Here is a 26046-nt window from a genome sequence, read left to right as displayed (position 1 = left end):
CAAATAAATTTTTGCAAATGCACCCTTTGTGAAAATAAGTCTTACAAGTTACATGCAGCAGTCAAGACTTATAACAGGGGCTAACTTATAATGGTGTACTTATATATCATATGTCACTGCCAAAACCTGAAAAGAGTGGGTATTAGGAAAAGATTTTTTCATCAGCATCAAAAGTTAATACCAAACTGAATGTCTTCAAGGAGATGGTGGGTGGTGGGCTTCTCCTAATAGGAGAATCATTGATGCTGTTATGTAAAGTTAATTCTTTTAATTTTTTCTCCTCCTATTTTCTTATTTGTATTGAGTTGAAGTACCTCTTATGCTTCGCTTTAATATAATTCATATTGCTTATAAAAAAACTAAAAACTAAAAGCCCCACTAAAACATGAAGAATGATGAATGGGGAGCCTGACACGTCACAAGAGCAAGTTGTGTGGCTCTGGTTTTATTGCTGCATGCGTTGACAAAACGGAATTTGGTGCACTTGCTTTATCTTGTATTACAGTTTTACACACAACTCAAGCCCATTATTCTACTAGACCTAGTGTTCGCCTCGTCGGGAGATCTTGTCATTCCACTTCCTCATCTTTTTGTTAATTGTTTGTTTATGTTCTTCCACCGAAATGTCTCATTTTATTTAATTGTTTTTAAAGAGAGAAGATTTTTTCACTCTAAAGTCAAGGCATATTATAAGATAACTAGTGATGCAAAAGTAAACGTATTCACTGACTTGAATTGTTAATAAGAAAATCTATAGTAATGCGAATTTTTTATAAACTATATAAATGAAATGTTATGATTCCTACCGTTGGAAATCCTTGTATGGCTTTAATCTAAGTGTTTTAACATTATTCAACTCCGGAAGCCAACTTTAAAGCATTATTATTTGAAGATGAGTAGCAACACACTCCAACACTCTCAATGTTACGTGCAAGACATGTATAATCCATGCTAGGCTTTCAATGAAGGTCTAACTATTCCATGTTCTCATGGTAAATATATTGTCTTAGATGTGCAACTACTACTATTATTCAGGCAATTCTTACTCTTAAGTGATTCAATGGTTAATATAAGTAATGTAGATGTACAAAATTGTTCTTGTGCAGACAGCCTCCTATGATCAGAACTCACCTCTTCTAAACAGAATTAAAACAACGTAATACTACCACTTAGTATATAAAGAGAAAGGAGAAATTTTACATGAAAAAGGAATTAGATACATTTCTCTTGCCTCTATAGAAAATATGACATACCCATGTGTCGCAAAACACTGTCCAGCTTCCTCTATAATTGAATCATGAAGATTAATGGAGAAAAGATGCTGGAAATCATGCAAGTTACGTAAGCCAGTTGTGTGTAAGTCAGCAATGCCTTAATCAGCTTTGATTCTCATACAAGGTATTGATTTTCATATACATCGACAGATTCTCATCATCTACTACTGTCAGTGCAAGGCGGCATCACCAGGAAGCAAAATTGGTAAACAAAATCATGACTGAATGTGTAACCTTAGAACGGAGATTGACACAAAGGGCAAGATGATTTGTGAGAAGTTGAAAACCATTTATAAAGGCAAGCAGAATGAAATTTGTGTTTGCATGTCCTGCAAGCAAGACGAGGAAGGCTGTGGTTTGTGGTGTGAATGACACTGTAACAGATTGGGCACTCCTCTACACCTTCAAATTCTTTATCAAAATTGCGCTTCCAAATTCCTATAGCTTCTGCCAAAGCTCCATTCTGCTGGATCAGAAACGAAATTGTTAATTTTAGTGCGAACCTGCTCTAATAATCACCAATTTCACATTGATCTGTTGTCCACTATATTTCACAAGTACGGTAATGTAAAACTAGTTTCGATATATCTAGTAGGGAGCATTTCAGGAGGTAAGGTCCGTGTATAGCATTCAAAAACAGAAAAAAAAAAAAAAAAAAAAAAGCAGTTCACGGGAAACATAATTTTTCTCCAGACTTTTATGTGAATTAATCATGCACGTGATTTGCATATATGAATTTTAGCCTCTACACAAGCCTGTGTACTTCTAAGCATTGTGCAAAAGTAGGCAGAATCGAAAAGCAAAATGTAAAAGTGAACTATAAAAAAATAACTACCTGATTACGAACAAATAACATCATTGACATCAACCATTTTCTTTGCTTGACCTCACTAATACCAAGGCTCCTAGTGCAATCAACATCTACAGGCCTTAGTGGATAAGACACAGGGAGACGAATGACTAGATCCATTCCTGTTTCATCTTTAGTGTAAGTAGCAACCACTTCATTTGCTGATTTGCTGACACTAACTGAGAAATTCTCATCATGAAAGTTGGATTTCTTAATCTGCATTGGAGATGATATATATCAATATCAGTATTAGACTATCAACTCATTAGTAGCATGATTCAAAACAACCGAAGCATTTTTTCATTGGATAAGGTTAGCTATATGAATTAAATGATGTCGAATGTTTTACAGCAAAAACAAGTCTTCAAAGAGACCTCTTAGATCTAAGTCCTTTACGTTAACTGGATGCTGATCCAAATAAAAACAGATCCTCTGTAGCTATGACATTGATTATCACAGTTACATGCAAAAATCAAGTTGACAGTTGTACTTTAGTGAAACGCTGAATATATACAAATTTCAGATATCCAAGCACTGAAGTACTGAATCTTCAAATAATTAACCTTATTTACAGTCCTTGCTAATGCCATCCTTGATGAAAACGAGGCAATATAGTCACAAGATTTGAGATGAGCACGGAAAGAAAGGATTCAGTAATAAATCAAAATGAGAATCAGTATGAGAGTAGCATAAGGGAGCTAGTAGCTACTACGTGTAATCATGTGTTATTCATGTTTAGAATATGCATAGATTTGTATTTATCAATATGAACTGACATGGCAGAGGTAACCTGACTACTGCACTAAAGCGTTCAATTAATTTCTGCTTTTTCACTCCTTTCCCTATTCCATTAAACAAATAATGTTTTGATTTAAGGATGCAACTCAAGGTTAAAAAGGTCTCACTCAGTTATCAGATTCTAACAAAAAAAAATACAACAAACTACTTTTATGCAGGCAAGAAACTAGACCATACCTGTTAGGATTTATTATATTAGGAATCTATCTTTATAGTATCTTTTATTTTACGATGTTATCTCTTATTCTAGTAGTATATCTTCTGTATTTCTTAGGGATTAAGTTATTGATATTAGGATTAGTTATTATAAATAGGAGTGCCCTCCTTAGGTTAGAGTTATGGATTAAATTATTAAGTTGTAAAGGGAACCAACCCTATTAGAGGAACCAGCCTCTTGGTTCTGAAGAGGACCCAGCCTCTCAGTTCCTGTTTATCCTTTTTATTTTAATATCAGTCTTATATTCAGAAAAATACCAAAAATATTCCCTTTTGTCCTATTTCCTCTATCGTTTCTCCACGTTAGGATTTTCGGATCCTAACAATTGGTCCGACCTGCCGGACGCTCCAACTGTTATAACCCGAAAATCCTAACGTGGAAACGATAGAGAAAATAGAGAAAAAGGGAATATTTTTGGTATTTTTTCTGAATATAAGACTGATATTAAAATAAAAAGGATAAAACAGGAACTGAGAGGCTGGTTCCTCTTCAGAACCAAGAGGCTGGTTCCTTTTCAATAGGGCTGGTTCCCATTACAACTGAATAATTTAATCCATGATTCTAACCTAAGGAGGGTACTCCTGTTTATAATAACCTAATCCTAATAAGATAACTTAACCTCTAAGAAATAAAGAAGATATCCTAACGATAACATCCTAAAATACAATATTAGTTCCTAAGACAAAAGATAGAATCCTAAATTAAATCCTAATATAATTAATCCTAACAATACTCCCCTCCAAAAATCAACCTTGTCCTCAAGGTTGGAAGAAGCATAGTAGATCCAATCTTCCCCCCTCGGGTCCCATTGTCGGCGGCAAACCGAGTGAAGCGCCAAAATAGCAAGTGTCCAAGTGTCCATATCTGGCGGCATTGGAGGAGGTCGCTTGGACAACACATTGAGGACCCATGGTTGCATTTGCATTGAGGTCTCATCCCTCCGCATCGAGTCACCATCTTCATCCACAAAGCCCATTATTAATTGTGTACTGAATTGGTTGGAAGCCCCTACTTTGAAAAACTTTTCATTCTGAAGCGCGTCCACATTCATTGACATCGGAGCATCTTCTATAGAGATTGTGCTTCCAAAAGACTTAATACTAGAGATGTGGGGAATAACGGCAGCATCGACTGTGAGACCTTCCATTGGCAAAGCAGTGTCTTGCTTGGACTCATTATAAATTTCAGAAGTAAGCGCAACATGTTGATTGCTTGATTCCTCCTTGAGTACATCTTAGCTTGAGTCCTTGAGTTCGTTTTCTGCTTCCACCGAAATACTAGCAACGGTTTCCCCTTCGATGTGAGAAGGAGGAGGAAAAGAAACTGCATCAGCCGGTGGTTGTTCTTTAGCAGGCAAAATTCTGCATCAATTTCCTGACCAATCTCCATGGCACGCAACAAAGTTGTAGGACGGAAAGAACGCAACCTATGACGAACCATCAGTTTGAGGCCCCACCGAAAACACTCCAACAACCGCTCTTCAGAAAGATAAGGAACATGGGCCACCACAGCTTCAAATTCCCGCACATAAGCGTCAACATTACTGCTTTGTCGGAGAGTGTTCAGCCTCTTGTAAACGTTAACACGATACCCGTAACCAAAACGTTGAAGCAAGAGGGAGATGAAGCGATTCCAAGTGAGACCGAGATCTTGATAACAGCAACAATAAAACCAATTAGTGGCCTTCTCCCCGTCCATGCTAAGGAAAGCCAATTGCACCTTGGCTTGCTCTTGCAAATTGTGAACCTCAGATTTTCTCGGCCCGAGCAATCCAAGATAGTGGATCCACCCCGTCAAACTTTGGAAACTTTTGCACAATAGACTGCCATTCCTCCATGATGGAAAAAAAACAGCAAGAAACGGCCAGAACAGCGAAAAGTATGCAGATGTGAACAGTGCGCGATGAACAATACTCGCGGAATGAACAGTGCCACGGATAACAAGGGTTTTTTTTGTTTGTTTGGGTTTTCAGCGGCGGGTGTGGTAAAGGCAAGAGGAAGGGTAATGGTGGCTGGCGGAATTTCGATCCGGCAGATCGGACCAATTGTTAGGATCCGAAAATCCTAACGTGGAGAAACGATAGATGAAATAGGACAAAAGGGAATATTTTTGGTATTTTTCTGAATATAAGACTGATATTAAAATAAAAAGGATAAACAGGAACTAAGAGGCTGGGTCCTCTTCAGAACCAAGAGGCTGGTTCCCTTTACAACTCAATAATTTAATCCATAACTCAAACCTAAGGAGGGCACTCTTATTTATAATAACTAATCCTAATATCAATAACTTAATCCCTAAAAAATACAGAAGATATACTACTAGAATAAGAGATAACATCCTAATATAAAAGATACTATAAAGATAGATTCCTAAATTAACATAAATTAAATCCTAATATAATTAATCCTAACAATACCTGGGATAATTCATTTGCAATGAGAGGAGGGCTGCAGTAAGTCTTTGTAAAGGATTCAATGACAGCTGATGCGTTACGATCACGCAAGTCACTGAACCAGCCACGAACATAAGCTGGAAGAACATGAAGCATCAGGCCATATATTCCCCCAGCAAATGATGACATTTTCTCCAATTCAAGAGGCCAAAGAGATTCCACAGAAAACAAGAGTGAACCAGAAGTGGTGGCACGGGTAGCAGCACTTGCAGCTTCTGATAAGCCGCCAGGAAGTTCTGCATCTTTCTTCTTCAGACTCTGAATCATGGAAATCTCTACAGGAATATGCTGAAAAAGGCAATCTAAAATAATTGGAGTAGCAGAATCTTGTAAGTACTGGATCAGTCTCTCCCTCAGAGATGATGATGAAGGTAATGACCATAAATGTGATATCAACAGAGACCAGGCAAGGAAGAGATTTACCTGCAATATTTTTTTTAGACCTTAAAACCCCAAAATAGAGACAAAGTAAATAAACATAAAAAACGCTTGATATATAAAGATAATTCAACTTTGCTCCCATATAAAGAATCCTTACTCGTTGATGTGCAAGTAAGTCCAGTTCAAGAACCTCATAAGGTGCCCTTTCAACAATGCAAGATATTTCCTCTCTCAAATGGACTTTATCTTCTATAGACATGTCAAAACGGCTGAGATCCTGGTCACTAGCAGCATTGATGTCTGAGTTGCAAGCATTATCTTCAATAACAGCCATACTCAAAACAGGCTCACTTGAAAGAACAAAATATGCAGCAAACTGCAACAAAGGAATTGGCTTGGAAGTAAAAAGTATAGCATACAATGAGCTAATAGATCCTTTGCTTAGTCCCCAGAATTCAACTGATTTCACTGCTCTATCTCTAGCCTGTGACGAGGAATCAACAACACCAGAAGCTACCAATTCCCAAAAATATGTATACTCAACCCGTGACAATGCAATAACTGATGCAGCTTCTTTGCAGAATGCATTTGCAATAGCCTCAGAAATGCCAGTACAAAATAGTAAACGAAGGATCCCCTCTACAATCCGATCTTTAATAGAATCCAACTTTTCTGTTTTCAATGTATTTAAATTATCGCTTTCTTCACTTTTTTGAAGTTTACAATGCTTAAGAAAAAGTGAAAAGGACAAAAGGGCATTTTCAGAAATCTTTATGGGAAAAGGATCTGAAATCAAAACAATTTTCTCAATTTTCTTACACATCAAATCTAAATTATCAGATGAAATATCTACTAGACCATTTACATTTTCAGCTACATCCTCCATTATAACAGCTGCTGACTGAATCCAGCACCTTAGGTTAGACAACAGAAAGTCCCAATCTTCTTCACTAAATTCATCCCAGCAATAACCTACTGAAACAACCATAAGTTTTGACAGCAGCATCTGCACTACTGGAAGCTGGTTAATCATTGCCGATCCACCAGTAACGCACCTCTGCTTCTGGAATAATTTATATAAAAGTTTCCTCTCATCAAGGTTGACAATTCTAGCCGGCTTCAATGCTTGTAGACCACCTATTGCGCAGAAAGGATAGCAGCCAAGAACTAACTGGAGCCAAACTTCCATGTCTACAAGAATAATGGGCATTTTCAATTCATTAATACCATCCATTATTCAAGGTAAAGATTTTTTTTGGGATAAAAGTTATTCATGTTAAAAGTTACATTAGTATTAAATGAATTATTAGCACTATTATAAATAAGCACAAACCATCCATGGAAATCACACAAACAAAATACAGCATTTTAGCTGAGGACTCCCTTCCAATTAAATTATCTATTCAGGAGTCAGGACTATATGCTGATTTAGCATTTAGTGTTTTGACATGAAGAAGAAGAATTTACCTTGTCCTGTTTTCCATGTGACCAAAGGTGGGAGCTGTAGAGCCCTCTCAAGCCAGTCTATCATAGTATTTTGCACGAAGCTTTCTTCCAAAGAACAAGGTGGAACACTTTCAGGCTCCACACATCCATACAATGGCTCTAGAAGTACACTTATAAGCAAAGGAAGAATCTTAAGACAATTTGTATTTACTGTTTCACCAAGAAAGAGTTTATTCACAAGAAGCTTAATCAGATTTGACGCCTTCTCTGTCCCCCAAATATTCTCTTTGAACAAAGTGGATAGAAAGGAAACAAGTGCTTTTAAAAATGGTTCTTCAATTCCTTCCACTTCATCAGCTCTAACTGGCCACATACTCACAGAACTAGTTGTGCTATCACCTCCAAAACCAAGAGAACCATCAACCAAGATGCTCACTATGTCATCTAACAGGCTTTCCTGGTGAGAATTACATCGCTTCGCATATGCACTCAGTGAAGGTAAGAAAGAAGAGACAGCATTGTTTCCTGGCCATCTCCATGTGCACAGGATTTCAGCAGCTAGCCAAGCAGAAGATGCAACCTCTTGACTTTCAAGCATAGATGGATCAGACATTGCACACCCAGCAATAACTCTATCAATACCAATTTTCAGGATTAACTTGTCTATTAAAGCTACAAACTTCTGGTGTCCTGAAGCCTGCATTTGGTATAAATTTGGTGGTTAAAATAGTTATTTCATCGTCTTTATATATTAAGCTGGAGCTTTGGCTGCATGTTACATGTCAGGATTATATATTTCCTATAAGCAAGCTATAACTAACATCATTAGTAATATGAAGGTTTGTTTAATAATTTGCAGACAAACTTTGAAATTAAGAAAGAAAAAAAACTAGCATACTGACTACATTCTTGAAGAGTTCAATAAACACTAGTCTTATCCAACAAAACATACTGACTTCACTTGTCTCACTGGTGAAGACTAGTAGCCCTGATATAGCTCGCTCATTATATCCACATTGATGTCCCAATATATTTAGCAATATAGAGTCATAGACCAACAAAACATACCCTTCCACTCTACTAATGTTATTGTAAAGAGAAAAGACTAAGAGAGAGAGAAAGAGATATTGTAATGGGATACACTGCAAGGTGCAGCCTCCCTCATATATATAATACTAGGTTAAGAGTAGTACAACATGTAGTACAAAGTACATATGGGCCTGGCCCATAGACTCTACATCTAACCCTAACTCTTAACATAATACTTAATGCTAACACTCCCCCTCAAGCTGGAGCATAGATATTAATCATGCCCAGCTTGTTACAAATAAAATCATTACGCACCCCATTCAAAGCCTTTGTAAACACATCTGCAAGTTGATCGCCTGTTCTAACATAAGAAGTAGATATAAGGTTCTGTTGAAGTTTCTCACGAATAAAATGGCAATCCACCTCAATATGTTTAGTTCTTTCATGAAAAACTGGATTTGATGAGATATGTAGGGCAGCCTGATTATCACACCATAGTTTCATTGGAGATATCCTCTCAATTCCCATCTCACTCAAGATTTGTCCTACCCACATAAGTTCACAAGTAGTTTGAGCCATAGCACGATATTCAGCTTCTGCACTAGATCGTGCCACCACATTTTGCTTCTTGCTTTTCCAAGAAATTAAATTACCTCCCAAAAATACACAATAGCCAGTGGTGGATTTTCTATCCATAGGAGATCCTGCCCAGTCAGCATCTGAAAATGCCTCCACTCGCATATGTCCATGATCCCTGTACACGATACCTCTTCCTGGAGCTTTCTTCAGATACTTGACAATGCGAATCAATGCTTCCCAATGTGCGTCTGTCGGGGAGGACATAAACTGACTTACAACGCTCACTGGGAAGGCAATATCTGGTCTGGTAACTGTCAAGTAATTCAACTTACCCACCAATCTTCTATATTGCTGTGGGTCAGAGAAAGGAACTCCTTCTGCTGTAAGTTTCATTCCTGGTTCCATAGGGGTCTCACATGGTTTAGATCCCATAAGACCAGTCTCAGCTAGCAAATCCAAAACATACTTCCTCTGAGATATCATAATCCCATTCTTCGAGTACACAACTTCAATGCCCAAAAAGTATTTCAGAATTCCAAGATCTTTGGTCTGAAACTTCATCTGAAGGAAAGTCTTCAAGTTGCCAATTCCTTCACTATCACTACCTGTAATCACAATATCATCAACATAAACAACCAATAAAATGCAGCCTTTATTAGTTTGCTTAAAAAACACAGTGTGGTCACTCTCGCTTCTTCGTAAACCAAACTCCATAACAACATCACTGAATCGTCCAAACCAGGACCTAGGTGATTGTTTTAGGCCATACAATGATTTCTTGAGTCGACACACTTTCCCACACTCCCCCTGAGCAACAAACCCGGGTGGTTGCTCCATGTATACCTCATCCTGTAAATCACCATGTAAAAATGCATTCTTCACATCTAACTGGAACAAAGGCCAATGATTAGTAGCAGCAAGAGAGATGAGAATGCGAACAGAGGACAATTTAGCAACAGGGGAAAAAGTATCAGTGTAGTCGACCCCATATGTTTGAGCATATCCCTTAGCAACCAACCGAGCTTTCAGGCGAGCCAAAGAACCATCAGGGTTTACTTTAGTAGTGTAAACCCACTTACACCCAACAGCTTGTTTCCCTACGGGTAAAGGGACCAAATCCCAAGTCGCATTATGCTCAAGGGCCAGCATTTCCTCCTCCATAGCCTGCCTCCAACCAGCATGTGATAAGGCATCTGAAAGAGACTTAGGCACAGACACAGAATCTAAGGCAGCAACAAAAGACTTAGAGGCAGGTGACAATTTATTGGAAGTGACATAAGAAGAGATGGGGTAAGAGCAAGTACGTTTACCTTTACGTAAAGCTATAGGGAGGTCCAAATTATCATGAGGGTCTGAAGACACCAGAGGAATTGAAGGTAGAGATTGAGTATCCGGTGGAGGAGCACTACTCTTCGGCCTGCGACTATATGTCTTCTCATAAAATTGGAAACCTGTACCAGTAGTAGTCTGTGGAGCAGGGGAAGTAGTGATATAAGTTAAGAAGGTGTCTTCTGACTCACATACCGGGAAAGAGGAGGGCAACCACCCCGAGAAAGAGCAGTCCTCAAAGAATGTAACATCAGCAGAGACAAGGTAGCGACCAAGAGCTGGAGAGAAACACCGGTACCCTTTCTGGGTACGAGAGTAACCCAGGAACACACACTTTAATGACTTCGGATCCAACTTAGTCACTTGAGGCCTGACATCAAGAACAAAACAGGTGCAACCAAATACTTTTGGAGGCAAAGGAAACAAAGAACATGACGGAAACAAGACAGAATAAGGAATAACACCATTTAACACAGTGGATGGCATGCGATTAATTAAATATGCAGCAGTAAGAACTGCATCAGCCCAAAAACATTTCGGAACTTTCATCTGAAACATCAAAGCCTGAGCAACTTCCATAAGATGCCGGTTTTTACGCTCAGCCACCCCATTTTGTTGTGGTGTAACAATGCAAGAAGACTGATGAATCATGCCATGTTTATCCATAAAAGTACGGAATGGTGCAGAGAAGTACTCTTTGGCATTATCACTACGAAGAATATGTATTGGACAGTTAAATTGAGTACGAATTTCAGCACAAAAGTTGCAAAATATAGTGAATAACTCAGATCTGGATTTCATTAAATATAACCATGTTGCACGAGAATAATCATCCACAAATGTGACAAAATACTTGTAACCTAATTTAGAAGTTACAGGGCATGGCCCCCATACATCAGAGTGGACAATATGAAATAAAGACATAGCTCTTTTATTCAAACGAGGTAAATAAACACTACGATGATGTTTAGCAAACTGACAAGACTCACAAGAAAAATTTGATAAGGACTCCAATTGAGGACACAACTTCCTAAGAACTCCTAGAGATGGATGACCGAGACGACAATGAAGCTGAAAAGGAGACACGCTACTAGTACGATAAGCTGTGGATGCCTTCGAGACTCCTTCGTCTAGTAGATACAGTCCATCAGATTCTCTTCCTCTACCAATAATCCTCTGTGTCGATAGATCCTGAAACACACAAGAATCCGGAAAGAAGGTTACTGAACACTTTAATGAACGGGTTATTTTGCTAATTGAGAGAAGATTACAAGGAAACTGAGGTAAATATAGCACAGAGGACATAGGTAAGGTAGAAACTGGGGTGGTACACCCACTCCCCTTAACACGAACAATGGACCCATCAGCAAGGGTTACAGACGAATGAATACTAGAGGAACTAAATGACGAAAAAATACCTGAATCCCCTGTCATATGATTAGTAGCGCCGGAATCAATGATCCAACGCCGTGAGGTAGAGGATAGACACACAGTAGGATTACCTGTTTGGACAAAGGTAGCTGTGGAGGAGGAAGGTGAGGCTGACTGCTGTGAGATCTGAAACTGTGTATATCTGGCAAACTCATCATCACTCATAACCACTGTACGCTTTTCTGGTTGTGTTTGGATAACATCTGACTGGGAAACGTTGTTGGCAAAGCGATTAGGAGCTGACTGTTGAAAATGTTGTTGGTGCTGTTGAGAATTGGGACATTAATTCTTGTAATGACCCAGTTCTCCACAACTATAACATTGGATCTGTCCGAAACGTCCACCACGACCTCTAGCACCACCACGACCTCCTCGGCCACCACCACGTCCGCCACGAAAGCCTGAATGGGCCGCTAAAGCAGAGCGATCTGAAGTATCAACATCTGGAGCAGGTTTGGGCTTCTCAAAAGAGGACTGCATGACTCGAGAGAAGACATCAGTGAGAGTATCCACCTGCTTGCTCGACAAAATCTGAGACCGGACCACCTCAAACTCCTGATCAAGGCCAGATAACCAACTCAATGCTATCAATTTCTTCTGTTGGGCTAGCATATCCTCTTTTGTCTTGCAAGATAGGAGAGAAGTCAGTTCCTCAGCATATTTCTTGAATTCCAGAAAATAATCCATCAACTTACGCTTGTCCTGTTTCGGACGAAATATCTACTGCAACAGAGCATAGATGCGATTCAAATTATCAGCTTTCCCAAAAATAAATTGGAGAAACTCCCATAACTCCTTCACTGTTTGACAATGAGTAATCACAGATTGTGTCCGCTTATCAACAGAATTCACCAATAACGCCAGAATGCGTTTATCATCCATCTTCCATTTCGCCGCTGCCGTTGCGTTTGTAGGACAAGACCCCGTCAAATGCTCATCTTTTCCCATTCCTCCAAGGCTGACCGCCACCAAATACTTCCACTCCACATAGTTCTCACCATCCCCATCAAGCTTGATGTCGGTGAGTTTGGACGAAGTAGTCATGAACTCGGTGACTGGGGTCTTCCCTTCACCATTTGTCTTAGAGTTGTCTTCAGCCATATCTCAGAGAGGAATCACTAAAGAAATAAAAGAAACTCAATACTCAGCGAACAATATGAACGCTGGTTACTAACAGAAAACGCACGTTTCCACCTGTAGAGCACACCGAAACACACCGTCACACGTCGAAACGTCACCAAATCACCACCGACGGTTGTGAAAATCACTGGGCGTTCCTCAGACAGCAAAGACGCCCTGCTCTGTACCTGAAACGTACGCTATCTGGCTCCGAAACAGCACCTGCGCGATTACTCACATAAACCGCGATTTCGGCATTTTGCCGATTTCTTCAAGATCCGGCCGCCAAAAAAATTTTCCTACCCCCAGCAACCTTGGTCGGCCCTTTCTGAAGTGGCTGGAAGGGGGGGGGGATTTTTTTTTTTTCGGATTTTTTTTTTTTTTTTCAGGTTGACGGCGGTGACGGCTGACCTAGGAAGGTTGAGAACCTAGGCTCTTGATACCATGTAAAGAGAAAAGACTAAGAGAGAGAGAAAGAGATATTGTAATGGGATACACTGCAAGGTGCAGCCTCCCTCATATATATAATACTAGGTTAAGAGTAGTACAACATGTAGTACAAAGTACATATGGGCCTGGCCCATAGACTCTACATCTAACCCTAACTCTTAACATAATCCTTAATGCTAACAGTTATTAAGAAGGCATAGTAAAAAATAAAAATAATCTCGTGAATACTAACACGGACAAATAACAAAATGTGCAAATACCTTCACTAAGCTGAAATTTGGCACAACAAACACAGGCCACATTTCATCTTTGCTCAGAAGCTGATGTAGCAGGTTTAGTTTATCACTTTCATCTACACAAATGCATTCAAGAACTTCGAGCACCCATGTACAGCCTAATGATGCAATTCCATCATCAACAAGTCTGTCTTCAACAAATATGGCAGACTTCACTGACTGAATTAAAATATTCAACAATCTTTTGCGGCTATCTAAGCATAGGCTTTTCAAGAATTGAACATTAATCTTTTTACGTAAAGCACGCGCATATTCCCCAATTGTTAATCTGGCTTTGGTTTCGGTCATTGAATTGTCCTGAAGTGACTTAACCAAACCTTTCCATAAATCACACTCCCATTCAATGACAAAAATTGCAGATAAAATCCCTGATACAAGTCCACTTTCCACATCAATTGTATTTAGACAAAAGAAACTTCCATCAAGTATCTTAAGCGAAAACTGAGCCATCTCAACAATGTCGAGAGAACTATCAAATTCTAAACAGATCTTTGCATCATTGCTTAACATTGAAGCGGCATTCTGTACCCAAATGAAAGATGAAGGCTGAATAAAACTGACTAACTTCCTGAAAATCTCTTCATAGACGAGGATCAGTGTATTTCTGGACAGAAAAGACATTGATCTTCCTTCTGTTGAACCACCAAGGAGAGAGCTGCACATAATAACTTTAAGATCAGAGTGAAGACTCAAACCATCAATCTAAGATTTTTCTGGGAAAGGTTCAATACTAAATTATGTTCATGAGTCATGACAGATACAACTTCTCATGGTACTCTTTCTTAACAGCTATAGATGACTTAAAAAAAAAAAATGCAATAGCAGCCTGAGATGTTTCAAGCAACACAAATTCCAGATAATATCCACTTTCTATATCTTGTAGCAGGCCCATAGTGGTGACATTGTTTTAGGGACTGTCCGAACTAGCATTTTGCTCTTCAGTACACATTCAGATAAAGAATGTAAACATTTATAATTCTCCCTTTTTTTATAAAAATACCCAATCCTGCCATATATGTAGGATTGGAAAGTATAGATTGTCATGCAAAGGGTAATTCAAATATGAAGACACCTAAATTTTAGATATAAAAACTAAATAAATAACAATTACATTTTCGACGCATTTAGTTTTAACATGATTTTTGCAAGAAACTTCTGCATCTGCCTACGAAAAAATTGAAATGACATACCACATGAAGTGCACATGAGAAGTGCTAAAAGGAGGCAGGGATCGGGAAACAGCAATAGCAGACGATTCCAGACATTCATGATGCCAATCTTCAGAATTAGTGCCTGGTCTATAGCTGGATTCATCTCCCACCTTCCTCTTCATACTCTCATCCCTTGCTTTTTCAAGGAGTAATGCCAACATTGCTGCATGGTCAGAATGTAGCAAACCTGGCGGGCATCCAGAATGACTTTCTCTAATCACATAGTTGACAATGAAAGACCATTGTTCTGAGAAATACTCATCATCCAGCAATGCCAACAACAAGTCAAATCGAGCTTTGGCTGAGCAACTATTCACTTGCAGACACCAAGGAACAAAAATGTTCTTGAAGATTTGCATAAAGTCTTGAACTTCCAATACTTTATCCCCATCATATGAAAGCTGACTAGAGTAGTTCCCTCTGTTTTGATTAAAAACTTCTTGGACCATCTTCTGTGGTCCATATATTGAAACAGCAACTGTCAAAAGTCTCACAGTATCTGGTGAATCCTGATAATTGAAAAACAATGTCATATGGAGAAACTTAGCATAAAACATTCATTTATTTCTTAAGTGATTGTTGAAATCAACTAAACTTAATAATACTAGGCCTCCACAACTTTAACTCCTTTTTTTAACAGGCTAAATCAACAACAGTGGAGACATCATAACTGGTTTCCGCAAAGTGCTCATTTACTTATTTATAATTCTAATTATGCACAAAATAAGTCTCTATTTAAAGACCTAAAACGCAGATTTCTCTTTTACACACCACCTGTGTCAATGCGTTATGAATTACTACTTATTCAAAAAGACCAAAAAAATATTCTAGTGTGCAACAAAAGAGTCCATTAAACCAAGATACTTTCTAGTTTCTATAATTGAAAAAAGAGAATGATTCTATGCATAATTAAAATATAAATGAGTACACAAGAAGACTACTGTCTGAGTGAGTAGGAATAGAAAGATTATTTTGACAATAATTTATTGGAGACAAATTCCATAATAAAGATATGCCGATACAAAACTTTTCATGATCAAACCTAATAGCTAAAATAATGCAGATAAATTAAATTAGACAAGTAGATAAGACTAAAAGAGGCGGACAAAGTTGTAGAAATATTAACTTACAGAAGATCTAATGATCGAGAAAGATTTCCCCAACATCGGTCCAACAATATAGACCAAGGGCCAAGTTGCACCTTTCACCACAGCATGTTGCTCCAGCAATAACATGAACAAAATGATCCGTTCAACAGACTCCACATTACCTGCTTGCTGAAGAATGGCCATGCAATTATCCTCAAGTTCCACAATGAAAACAGATAAAAGATTGCTATCTAACCCAAATATGCCTATAAGGATTTCGACAAAGCATTTCCCCAACTCTTGCATATGGGGCTTTGGAGACTTTGTACTAAGCATATCGACTTTCTTGCTGTGAGAAGCATTTTCCTCAGATGAATCTGCTTCTTTTCCTGAGTTGATTATTTCAGAACCTTTGGAGCTTCCAGTTGTAAGGAAATCCTTCCATAAAAGTTTTACTAGGACATTATCGACAAGAGTGACATGGAAATGACTGACCGAGTCACTATCATCATTATATCTGATACAAACAGAAGAAAAATTGGTTACAGAAAGAAGAGGAATGCATAATATTTTCTTTTGAAGGGTAAGGGCACACACAAACATAGAGTAAATGGACCCAAATACAGACAGGACAACCACAATTAAAAGGAAGAATTTGTACCTAGAAGCATTTTTCAATGACCAAAGAAGACATTCTTTGAATGCCTGGAAAAATGCTAGTCTATCTGCAGATAGAGAAGTTCTCCTTCCCGCCCACAAGTTCTTGAAAAATTCAAGAAAAAACTTAGCCCCTGCTACAGCTTTAGGAGGCACACTGTCTAAGAATAGTATCAAAGCTGGATATGAGACCTGCTGGGAACCGAAGCACCCACTCCTTAGAAAATTCCAAAACGGATTCAGTATGCTTTTCTGAACATTTAAGGAAGTCCAACCACCTGGAAATCTTCTAGAGAAAAGTAACATTACATCCCACATTGAGGGGTGGCATGTTGGATCCTTCTCGTTGAAAGCACCAAGAATTGCAACAGCAAAAGTTTTCAGATTTCCTTCATTAATAGCCTGCGGGATATTTTTTATTAAGCTCTTCAGCACAGTATAGGTAGCAGATCGGATAGTAGGTCTTTGGGACTTCAAGAAATCTAGAAAGTATTTATGATCTGTCAACAGCTTTTCAGCATAAGAAGCAGCAGCCACCCTGGCCTTTGAAGCATGTTTAGGTTCAGTTATGCTATCAAAACCAGGTCGTTCTTGTTGGTGGCAAATTAAAACATCAAGAAGTGTGGCCAATGCTAACAATGTTGATGATATCACCTGAAAGACCAAAATGGAGAAAAAAAATTGAAGTAAAAATATAAAGGTTCAAAAGGAAAGTTAACACTTCAAATAAGTCAAAATTCTGAATCTTTAAACTGTAAAGACCTAAAGTGCAGCTGATGAAGGTTCACAGCATAAGAAGCCCTTGGTTACTAAGTTCTATGTTAGGAGGAATAAGAAGAGTAAGACTTAGAAGGCTATTTCTAAGTCATAAATAGAATAAGAGAAATGAACTATGTTAGTCACTTCTAAATACAAGCTGTTGACAGTTGTAATTGCTGATGTCATGTTATTCTGTTATAGTTAGTTCTATGATTTGTATAAATAGGGAACTGCTCATTCTGTTAGGGCAGTTATTGACTGGGAAGTTGTTTGGGAGATTCTGGATCTCGAATTCCAGTGGTTAGGGTTCTTGTTAGTGTTCTTGATTCTTCTGTGTAATTCCTGAGAATTCAACCTCAGTTCTTGAGGATTGAGTCTCTGTTTTCTTCAATAAACCAGTAGCATTTCTGTGAGTCCATCAGCAGCCCAGTGCACAAAGCTCCCAAATACGCAGGGTCCGGGAAGGGGTCCCACCATTTGGGAAGACAAAAAGGATGAGATAAAAAAGTATTACATAAAAGAAGACAAAAACTTTATATGCATTGGTCAGAGAAAGTAATATTTAGCCAGGACAATGAGCAGCCGAACAGACTAGAAGCCAGTCATAATAGTCCAAGAAAGGACAAAAGCTTCTAATTAAAGCAGGTTATACATAAATCTCACTTACACAACATCATTTGGGAAGTACAAAGAAACACTTAATAAACCTGTAATAATTTCAGAAGTTCACGTTATGGGTGTTGAATGAAAGTGCAGTCAAGTAATTTATTTTTGTTCACTCGTAAATCTTTCTCATTCTATGGCAGCAGGATAATTTGACACATTTGACAAAAAAAATATAAAAAACTTCAAAATAGCTATCTGCACAAAATCTGTTTCAAATTATTTACCCATTCATTACCATGAAGCAACATAGCAATTCAAACCTGAAGCAAGGTCTCTACATCTGCCCATTAAGATTTATAATTCAAAACATTTTCTTTCGTCAACTAAATAGGAGAACCGTGGAAAATCAATAAATTCCAGGATGGAGTTCTGGGCGAAACAACTCAGTCGAGCCTGAATTCTTGCACTAGCCGGTTGACGTCCTCCCCGGATGCCTTTAAAGGGAAAGGGGTAGGGGGCAGGCCTCGAAGGGCCTTTACTTTACAGGTATTGAGCAGAGCCAAGAAAGGGATTCGCTCCGCCCCTCGATTACATAGTTACAGACTCCCAATCCCATGTCTTATTCTTTTTCTTATGCCAAATAGGCTCTTATGCTTATGGAATCAACTGCTAATCTTAGAGCTTGGCGAGTGACTTAGGGGATTTGACCTCTTTTTGGGCTTTCACCCGGAGTGGAACCTTCACTGCCTTTCCTCGGCTCACTTCCCTTAGAGTGGAATCCAGAAAATCCCTTGATGAACCGCCGATAGTCATTCACCAAACCGACGGAATGACCGAGATGCCTGCCTTTTTAGTACACTTATAGCGGTGACAGCCTCAATACGCTCGAAAGACATGCTGTGGAACCTTTTGGGTAAGATGTACTCAGCTAGGGAATAAGACTAACCTAATTTCCCTATTCACTGAACCCAAGACTAAGGGCAAAGATAACTTCCTTTGCTCCCTTCCTTCAACTTATAGGATACGCTGTTTTCGGTATGAAAAGTGACTGCCCGTCTCAATCATAGAGGGGCTTCCATTCACCAACGCAGACTAAAAGTGCTCTCCAAACCGTGCTGGATAGTCACCCATCACACGGCTCTCAAACCCAACCTGTGGTGAATCCCGAGAGACAAAGTCAAAGCGCTTGATCCTTTGCCCCATACTTTGAGATGCTTCTCCCCGCCGATCAAGCAGCGACGCTGCTCGTGCGTGATAGGCTTAGCTTTAAGCCGCTATCGTTCGGTTCGAATAAGTCAAGTCCCCTCGGTCGGTTCGCTCAGGTGGTCTTCCCTTATCTTCTCTAACGTTCAGAGTTGTTCTGGTTTAAAAAAGGAGCACCGGCCGAGCGCCCTGAATGAATAAGAAATGGACAGCAAAGGGAATCAATGATTCTTATTCAACCGAGTTTTAGCAACATGTCGATTACACACCGGAGGTTGGTAAGAACTGAGGGACAAAGCCCCCCTAACCTAAGTGGGCCTACCAGCGAAACAACTGGTACTGGATCGGGGGTGGGGGGTTTCGTGCAAGGCCTTCGCAGCAGGAAGAGGGAGTTGTCATTTGAAGGGAAGAACGGAGTTTCGGACAATTATGCCATTCGGCAGAAGTCTTCTAAAGAGGGAAAGCCTGTTACGAGTAAGTGGAGAGGAAAGATCTCCAGAGATTCTTATCTCATTCCATTCCAGTGGCTCGACCAGTAACCAATGGCGAAAACTCTAAAATCAATGGTTTCCCGGTAGAACCCCATTTCGCCCAAGTTGTTGCGAAACCGGAAAAAAGAAGCGGTTTTTCGCACAGCTTGCTCATAGTGCAGGTCCCACTTGTATATTGTATTTGGCCGAACCATCGATTCTTCGGACGTCAGCTGATAGGATATTAGACAGTAGGGAACCGAAGCACAGAAAGAGCTAGGAAAGTCAGTAGCAGAACCCCAAAAACCAACCGACGGGGGCCGCCCTGCCTGGTCATCGGGCGTACCCTATCCGTTAAATACAAAACGAATCCAAGCCCTGATGCAGACAAAAACTTATACTGACAAGGAACGTCTGTCGAATAGTTGTTGGCCTTGAAAAGATCAAACCAACGGGTCGGCAACCGGCTAAGCTCCCTCTTTCATTATTATTATATTTTAAAAAAGAAGGGGTTGGATGGGAAGGTACGCAGTGAAAGACCTGAAACGAGCGTGAGTGTGTTCCCAGTAGTTCATTCCGATAGGGAATTCCTAGTTCGATCTAAGTGGCTAACCAAGGACAGGCTCCAGAGGAAGAGGATGCATTCCGGTATGAAAGATATAATTCACGCTCATAAAAGGAGTATGAGAAGTTCTGTGCCATTTTCTGGCGGGAAACGGACTTGACTGACCGGTATAAGGTTGGTTCTGCCTTGACAGTGATAAGAAGAAGTAGGGGGCAAACGACAACATTTTGATTAACAAGTATTAAGTATATTGAAGTGATTCTCACTACATACCTGCTGGTACATCTCTTCTAGTTCATCCAAAGCTGTAGCTTTGTCAGACAAATTTTGAGGTGTGAGCTTTAGGTTTTCTTCTAAATACATAAATATCTCTGTTGTGCATAAGATCAAAGCATCAAGTCTCTTTTCCTGAGCTGGAAAGGCGGCCTGTCACACAATTGAACAGGGGATTAATACATGAATAACATATAGCACAAATTTTGGTAATAAAGTTACACAAGTACAAGAATAAAAGCTGTTGTCAGAGCACATACATAGGTGTAAACAGAGCAACTAAGTTAAAGCTAACTTTTTCATTTTCAATAATAAGAAGAAATAAATTAAAATACAATTGTAAGATAAAAACAACGTAGCAAACCTGCAAAGACCTTTTTGCTGCCTGAGAAACTTCAGAAACTGGATCAAATTGTGCAAACCACCACGGTCCCATCAAAGTCTTGAGATGTGGAGCTAAATCTCTCCTGAAAAGATTGTGGAAATTGAAGTCAGTTTTAAATTTCTAATTATGTGAATGAAGCTCACTCCCTAGATGTCCCGGCAGTTGTTAGAAATAATGTAAATAGGAAATTATATGTTAATTATTATTTCCAATCACCATAATCAATGAAACAAGGGATCTCGGCACGAAGAAGTTTGATGGGGTAACTATACTACACAGGCCTAGGCAGTGTTGTTAATTGCGGAGGGCCAAAATCCCACTGTACATGACAAAAAATGGCGGAATATGGCGAGATATCGGCAATGGAGGAGAGCCAAGAAACCGCCATGGCCGATATTTGAGAACACTAGGCCTAGGACATCAAAACTTAAAGGAAAAGATTATGTTGGCAGACTTCATTATTCTTAAAATAGAGGTGGAACAATCCAAACAAGGTATTGTGATTTCTCAAAGGAAGTAGCGAATGGATATTCTAGAGGACATTGGGCTGTTGAATGTCAATCCTATCGAGACTCCTATAAATCCCTATGCCGAACTTATTGTATAAGTGATATAATTGATATAGTTGAAATTAGTGAGAAAAAGCTAGGTTGTTGTTATTGTAATGGATATTGGGTAGACTAAAATGTCCCCCAGTATGATATTTGAGCATGCTATGATAGAGAATCACATCCCCAGCAGTTAAGGCATGAACCTACGAAGCTTCTAATGGTGGATAAGAATGCATAAATGTAACTCATAAAATTAAGCAACACATTTTCAAATTCGTAAGTGTTCAAATATATCAATTATACAGTTGAAAAGAAAGGAGCGTGAATAAAATAAATGTCCCTCAGAACAGTTCTAAGTTCTAACCCAACATTAGTAACAAGAGTGGTCATGGTCTCATGGGTAGCCCGTCTAACTTCCCTGTTATAATCCAGCAACAGCCTTTTATATTCAAACGCCTGCACAAGAATAATTAACATAGTCATGTACAGTAAATAATTGAGGCAAGAACATTTGCAAAAGCTATTTCAAAAATGTCACGTATCCACAGGATGGTATAGCTGTAGAAGTTTTTTTTTAAGACGGAGGATGGTATAGGGTATGATCATAACAAGAAATATGGAATTCAAAAATCCCCTGCAGTGTCCCAACATGGTGTACATACTAAATCAGAATGTCTACTTTTTCTCAAAACATCAATTATTCTATGGATACAAAATTCATAAAATCATATTGTTGAAAACCAACTATACAAATTGCTTGTTTTGTTTATTTTTAATTTCTGTTTCAATTTTAAATTACAAAAATGCCACATTGCTTTCAGTTTGTTTCTTACTCTCAAGTATCAAATTTTTGTATAAGAAACAGATAAAAGGCAGCCCGGTACACAATAGGAAACGGATAAAATAACTTTTCATTGTTTTCTCCATTTCCTTAACTTTGAAAACATGTTGTTCAAAAAAAAAAACAAGAAAAAAACTAAAAATAATGTGGCAGTTTTGCAATTAAAATCTGAAAATAGAAAGTGAAAACAGAAAATGAAATAAACCAAACTGAAACTCTTATGCTGGGTATTAGAACAGTAAAATGACTGAGTATAAAGGAAACAAGCTAGTAAATTCTAACTACATATTCAACAATGAACCCTTCAGAAGTAATTAAGAAATCAAGAACATAAATTTTGTCATGAAGTGGCGGGTGGAAGTAAAGATTTATCCTTGTTTAATCAAGCCTTTCTCTATTCGCACAAAAAAAGTGATAACAATACTTATTAAAAATATCATTCCTCTATAACCAAAGAGACTTAGGCTATGTTTGGCAAAACAAGCTGGAAGATGAAAAGCTAGCTTCTAGGTGAAAGTTGTTGAGTTGATAGACTTAGACATATGAGATATCCATACCCATTGAGGAACAATTAGAACAATTTCTTTGGCAGACTTTTGTTGCAGCAGCGTAGATAAAGCTGACAACGCCTTCAGCTGTAATAAAAAGGGGCAAATAAAAAGCCAATGAGATTATGATATATAAGAAAAGAGATTCACCACCAGCCAAAATGATCGTCATCCTTGATTAATTCATTACAGCCAAAGTAGACATATATCATTATCAAATATGGATGACAACATACTATTATAAAAAATAAATGCATGAACTTATGGCAGTCACATACTATACACCATAAAATATAAGGAGAAAGAAATCAATCATATAATATAGATTGACAAGCTTCACCTCGCCCTGATGTAAGTATATTTAGTTGGGGCAGATTGTGTAACTTAAATTTCTTCAATCACAGACAATGATGAAACATTAAGTTGACTAAATGAACAGCGATATAGATAAAGTGATAAACAAAGTGCATTTCATCAAGTATTATACAATCAACCTCTGAGTTAACTGGTATAGCTATCGCATGAATGCTTAACAACTTCAATTAGCAATTAATCTCAAAAAATAACTGGCTCCAAGACTTTGTCGACACATGGGTCAGAAATAGAACATTGCCAAAGAGAAAATAAAAATTGAAAAGAAACACCACGAAAACACAGTTAGCCAATGTCATCAAATCCACCTCATGTATTCAGATAAATACTAAAGAAAAAAGGGTAAAAGGGGACCTTATCCAGATAAATGCTTGTATCCTACATTCATCATCTACATTTCTACAAATGGCTAATTGATAACCATGCATGCTGCAAACTAAGCGACAAGATGCATCAAGTAACATACACATTGACTACCCTAACTAGTTGCACAAGAGCTTGTTAGATTCTCCCAACTTTCTTATCAAACTTCGACCAATATCAATCCAAAATTACCTTTGTAGTGGGATCCTTTCTGCCTAGCCTCTTCAAGTGCACCGCAATTTCACTATCAACATCCTGTGTACCCAATAGAAAACAATATAACACGTTCCAGTAAAGCATGAAAACACTGACCACAAAGTAAAGCTTGTATTCAGCTCTAATAAATCAATTCAACCCTTCAAAAACTATATAGAAAGTAATATTAACATTCTCATCAGCTCTAATAACTCAATTCAAAGCTAAAAACACTGATCAAAAAGTAATCTTTACATTCTAACCAGCACTAATAACTCAATTTAAAGCAAGAAAACACTTCTCAGAAAGTAATATTAACATTCTAATCAGCTCTTATAAGTTATAACTCAATTCAAAGCACGGAAACACTTATATGAAAGTAATATTAACATTTTAGTCAGCTGAGCTCTAATAACTCAATTTAAAGCTGAAAACACTGATTAAAAAAAAGTAATCTTGACATTCCAACCAGCTCTAATGACTAAATTTAAAGCAAGAAAACACTTATCAGAATGTCACATTAAGTCATGAACATTAAAATCAGCTCTTATAACTCAATTCAAAGCACGAAAACCCTTATCTGAAGTAATATTAAAATTGTAGTCAGCTCTAAAAACTCAATTCAAAGCCCTAAACAAAGTTTCTTGGCATACAACCCCAGAGAAAGAAAGAAACACATGAACACATGGTTAATTCCAGCTCACTATTCTAGCATGTTAATTATGAACAGAAAACCGAACCTAATTAAAATTAAATTCACGAATTCCGTAAACAAATTAAGCAAAAAGAGTAGAATTTTACAATAAATAAATAAAAAAAAGACAACAAATTGGGAATACATACAGCAAAAGGGAGAGAATCATCGGTTGAAAGAGAAGAAGGATCGAGGCGCGAGCTACCAACAAAACCACCGAATCCGACGGCGGCGGCGGAACTGGAAGGCAATAGCGACGCGGCGAGACTGCAATAAGGAAGAAAAAACGATGAGATGATTGATGATGTTGATGGTTTTGAATTTAGGGATTGGTGAGAAGAGAAGAGAAAAGAGTGGTGTAGGTACCTGCTGCTTGAAGGGCGTGACTTGCTTCTTGCACCTTCTCCTTTCTGTTTCCCCATTCCGCTGTTTGTTTCTTCTTCCTCTTTCTCTTATGCGGCGTCGGAACGGGAAACTCGGGCGGAGGCGGTGGCAGAGGCGGTGTTGTGTCTGCGCGTGACTTTGTCACCTGCCTTCCTTCTTGCTGCGAATATATATTTTGGTTGTAAATCTTACTTAACACACAGAATCACTTGTGGGTTGTGGGTAAAAGGAAAATCAAATCTCGGGTACTTGAATTTGTACGTAAGATATAAAAATAAAAATTAATTTGGAATCTATGATTTTTAAATTTTAATTTTAGACTTTTTTAATAGATAATTGATTTAATAATAATGAGAAAATGTAAAGCATTGATTCTTTGTTACAAAAACTAAAAAAAATGAGACTAGTCTAACACATCGGAGCAAAGAATTATCATAATAGACGACAAAGGGTTTGACCAAACACGGTGAGATACCTAGGCGAGAAACCTCACGAGCCAGAGAACCAGAAGCATTGTGTTTCTCTTTGAGAATATGATGTACGTCAACGTTTCAATCCAACTTAAGCAAGACATGAACGCGGAGCATCGTGACTCTAACTTAAGAAGTAAAAACATCAAAGTGAGTCTGAAGCGCTTGAACAATAGTGTTGCAATCAGAAAAAAAAAATCGATATTCCCGAACTCCTGAACTTAGGTATATCGCAGACCCAGCTCTACGGATAGAAGCTCATGATACAAATAATAATACAAATAATTAAATATTAATACTTTAAATCATTGATTAACCAAATGTTAATTTAAAAAGTATTAATAATACAAATAATTTTGAATGATTAATATATATTTAAAAAATTAATTCTAATTGATTTATTTATATCTGGAAGTTCATGTCACAAGGCTTCATGAGAACAAAAGTTAATGATGCGAGTTCATGAGATTTAAAATTTAAGAGTTGAGAGATATGGTCTCATCAAGGCCGGCTCAAGGGTAAAGCAACTCAAGCAAGGGTTTTAGGCCTCCAAAATTTTATTTTTTTATTAAGTATAAAAAGGCCTCTAATTTTTTTTACTAAGTAAAAAAGGCCCCCCAAAATTAAAATTAATAAATTTTTTTTATCTTAGATCAACCATGTCTTAAGGCCTCCAAAATTAAAAATTGCTTTAGGCCTCATTTGGTGTTGGGCCGGTCCTAGGTCTCATATATGTATAGATGGGGATTCTTTGTACACC

The 26046-nt window shown here is 38.2% G+C and overlaps 2 protein-coding genes across 3 annotated transcripts; both read right to left on the bottom strand.

The window, feature by feature from the left end:
• Nucleotides 1-1039: 1039 nt before the first annotated feature.
• On the bottom strand, nt 1040-25017 carry LOC130733914 (E3 ubiquitin-protein ligase listerin). 2 transcript variants are annotated; one of them, XM_057586204.1, is made up of 16 exons: nt 24799-25017; nt 24582-24699; nt 23736-23798; nt 22818-22895; nt 21784-21875; nt 20848-20950; nt 20484-20636; nt 16612-17261; nt 15993-16467; nt 14842-15371; nt 13616-14306; nt 7440-8115; nt 6130-7163; nt 5556-6014; nt 2110-2340; nt 1040-1740 (listed from the first exon to the last, which is right to left on the bottom strand). In XM_057586204.1, the coding sequence occupies exons 1-16, from the start codon at nt 24852-24854 to the stop codon at nt 1510-1512; spliced, it is 5640 nt and encodes a 1879-aa protein (XP_057442187.1). In that variant the 5' UTR covers nt 24855-25017; the 3' UTR covers nt 1040-1509. The 2 variants fall into 2 exon arrangements, with proteins under 2 accessions (XP_057442187.1, XP_057442188.1); XM_057586205.1 differs by having other exon boundaries at nt 1040-1737.
• On the bottom strand, nt 12507-12887 carry LOC130733916 (uncharacterized). Its single transcript, XM_057586206.1, has one exon. It carries the CDS (start codon nt 12885-12887, stop codon nt 12507-12509), a length of 381 nt encoding a protein of 126 aa, XP_057442189.1.
• Nucleotides 25018-26046: the final 1029 nt, after the last annotated feature.

Source organism: Lotus japonicus, chromosome 1 (genome assembly GCF_012489685.1).
Source record: "Lotus japonicus ecotype B-129 chromosome 1, LjGifu_v1.2".
Classification (NCBI taxonomy): domain Eukaryota; kingdom Viridiplantae; phylum Streptophyta; class Magnoliopsida; order Fabales; family Fabaceae; genus Lotus; species Lotus japonicus.
The sequence above is the reverse complement of the archived record's forward strand: the minus strand, read 5'-3'. Positions and strand labels throughout refer to the sequence as shown.

Bases quoted from the DNA above. Each gene is read 5' to 3' on its own strand.
- LOC130733914 (XM_057586204.1), bottom strand. From the start codon at position 24,854: ATGGGGAAACAGAAAGGAGAAGGTGCAAGAAGCAAGTCACGCCCTTCA. The intron at 24,700-24,798 runs GTACCTACACCA...TCCTTATTGCAG, and splicing joins TCACGCCCTTCAAGCAGCAG to TCTCGCCGCGTCGCTATTGC. The intron at 22,896-23,735 runs GTAATTTTGGAT...TTTTTATTACAG, and splicing joins GAAAGGATCCCACTACAAAG to CTGAAGGCGTTGTCAGCTTT.
- LOC130733916 (XM_057586206.1), bottom strand. From the start codon at position 12,887: ATGGCTGAAGACAACTCTAAGACAAATGGTGAAGGGAAGACCCCAGTC.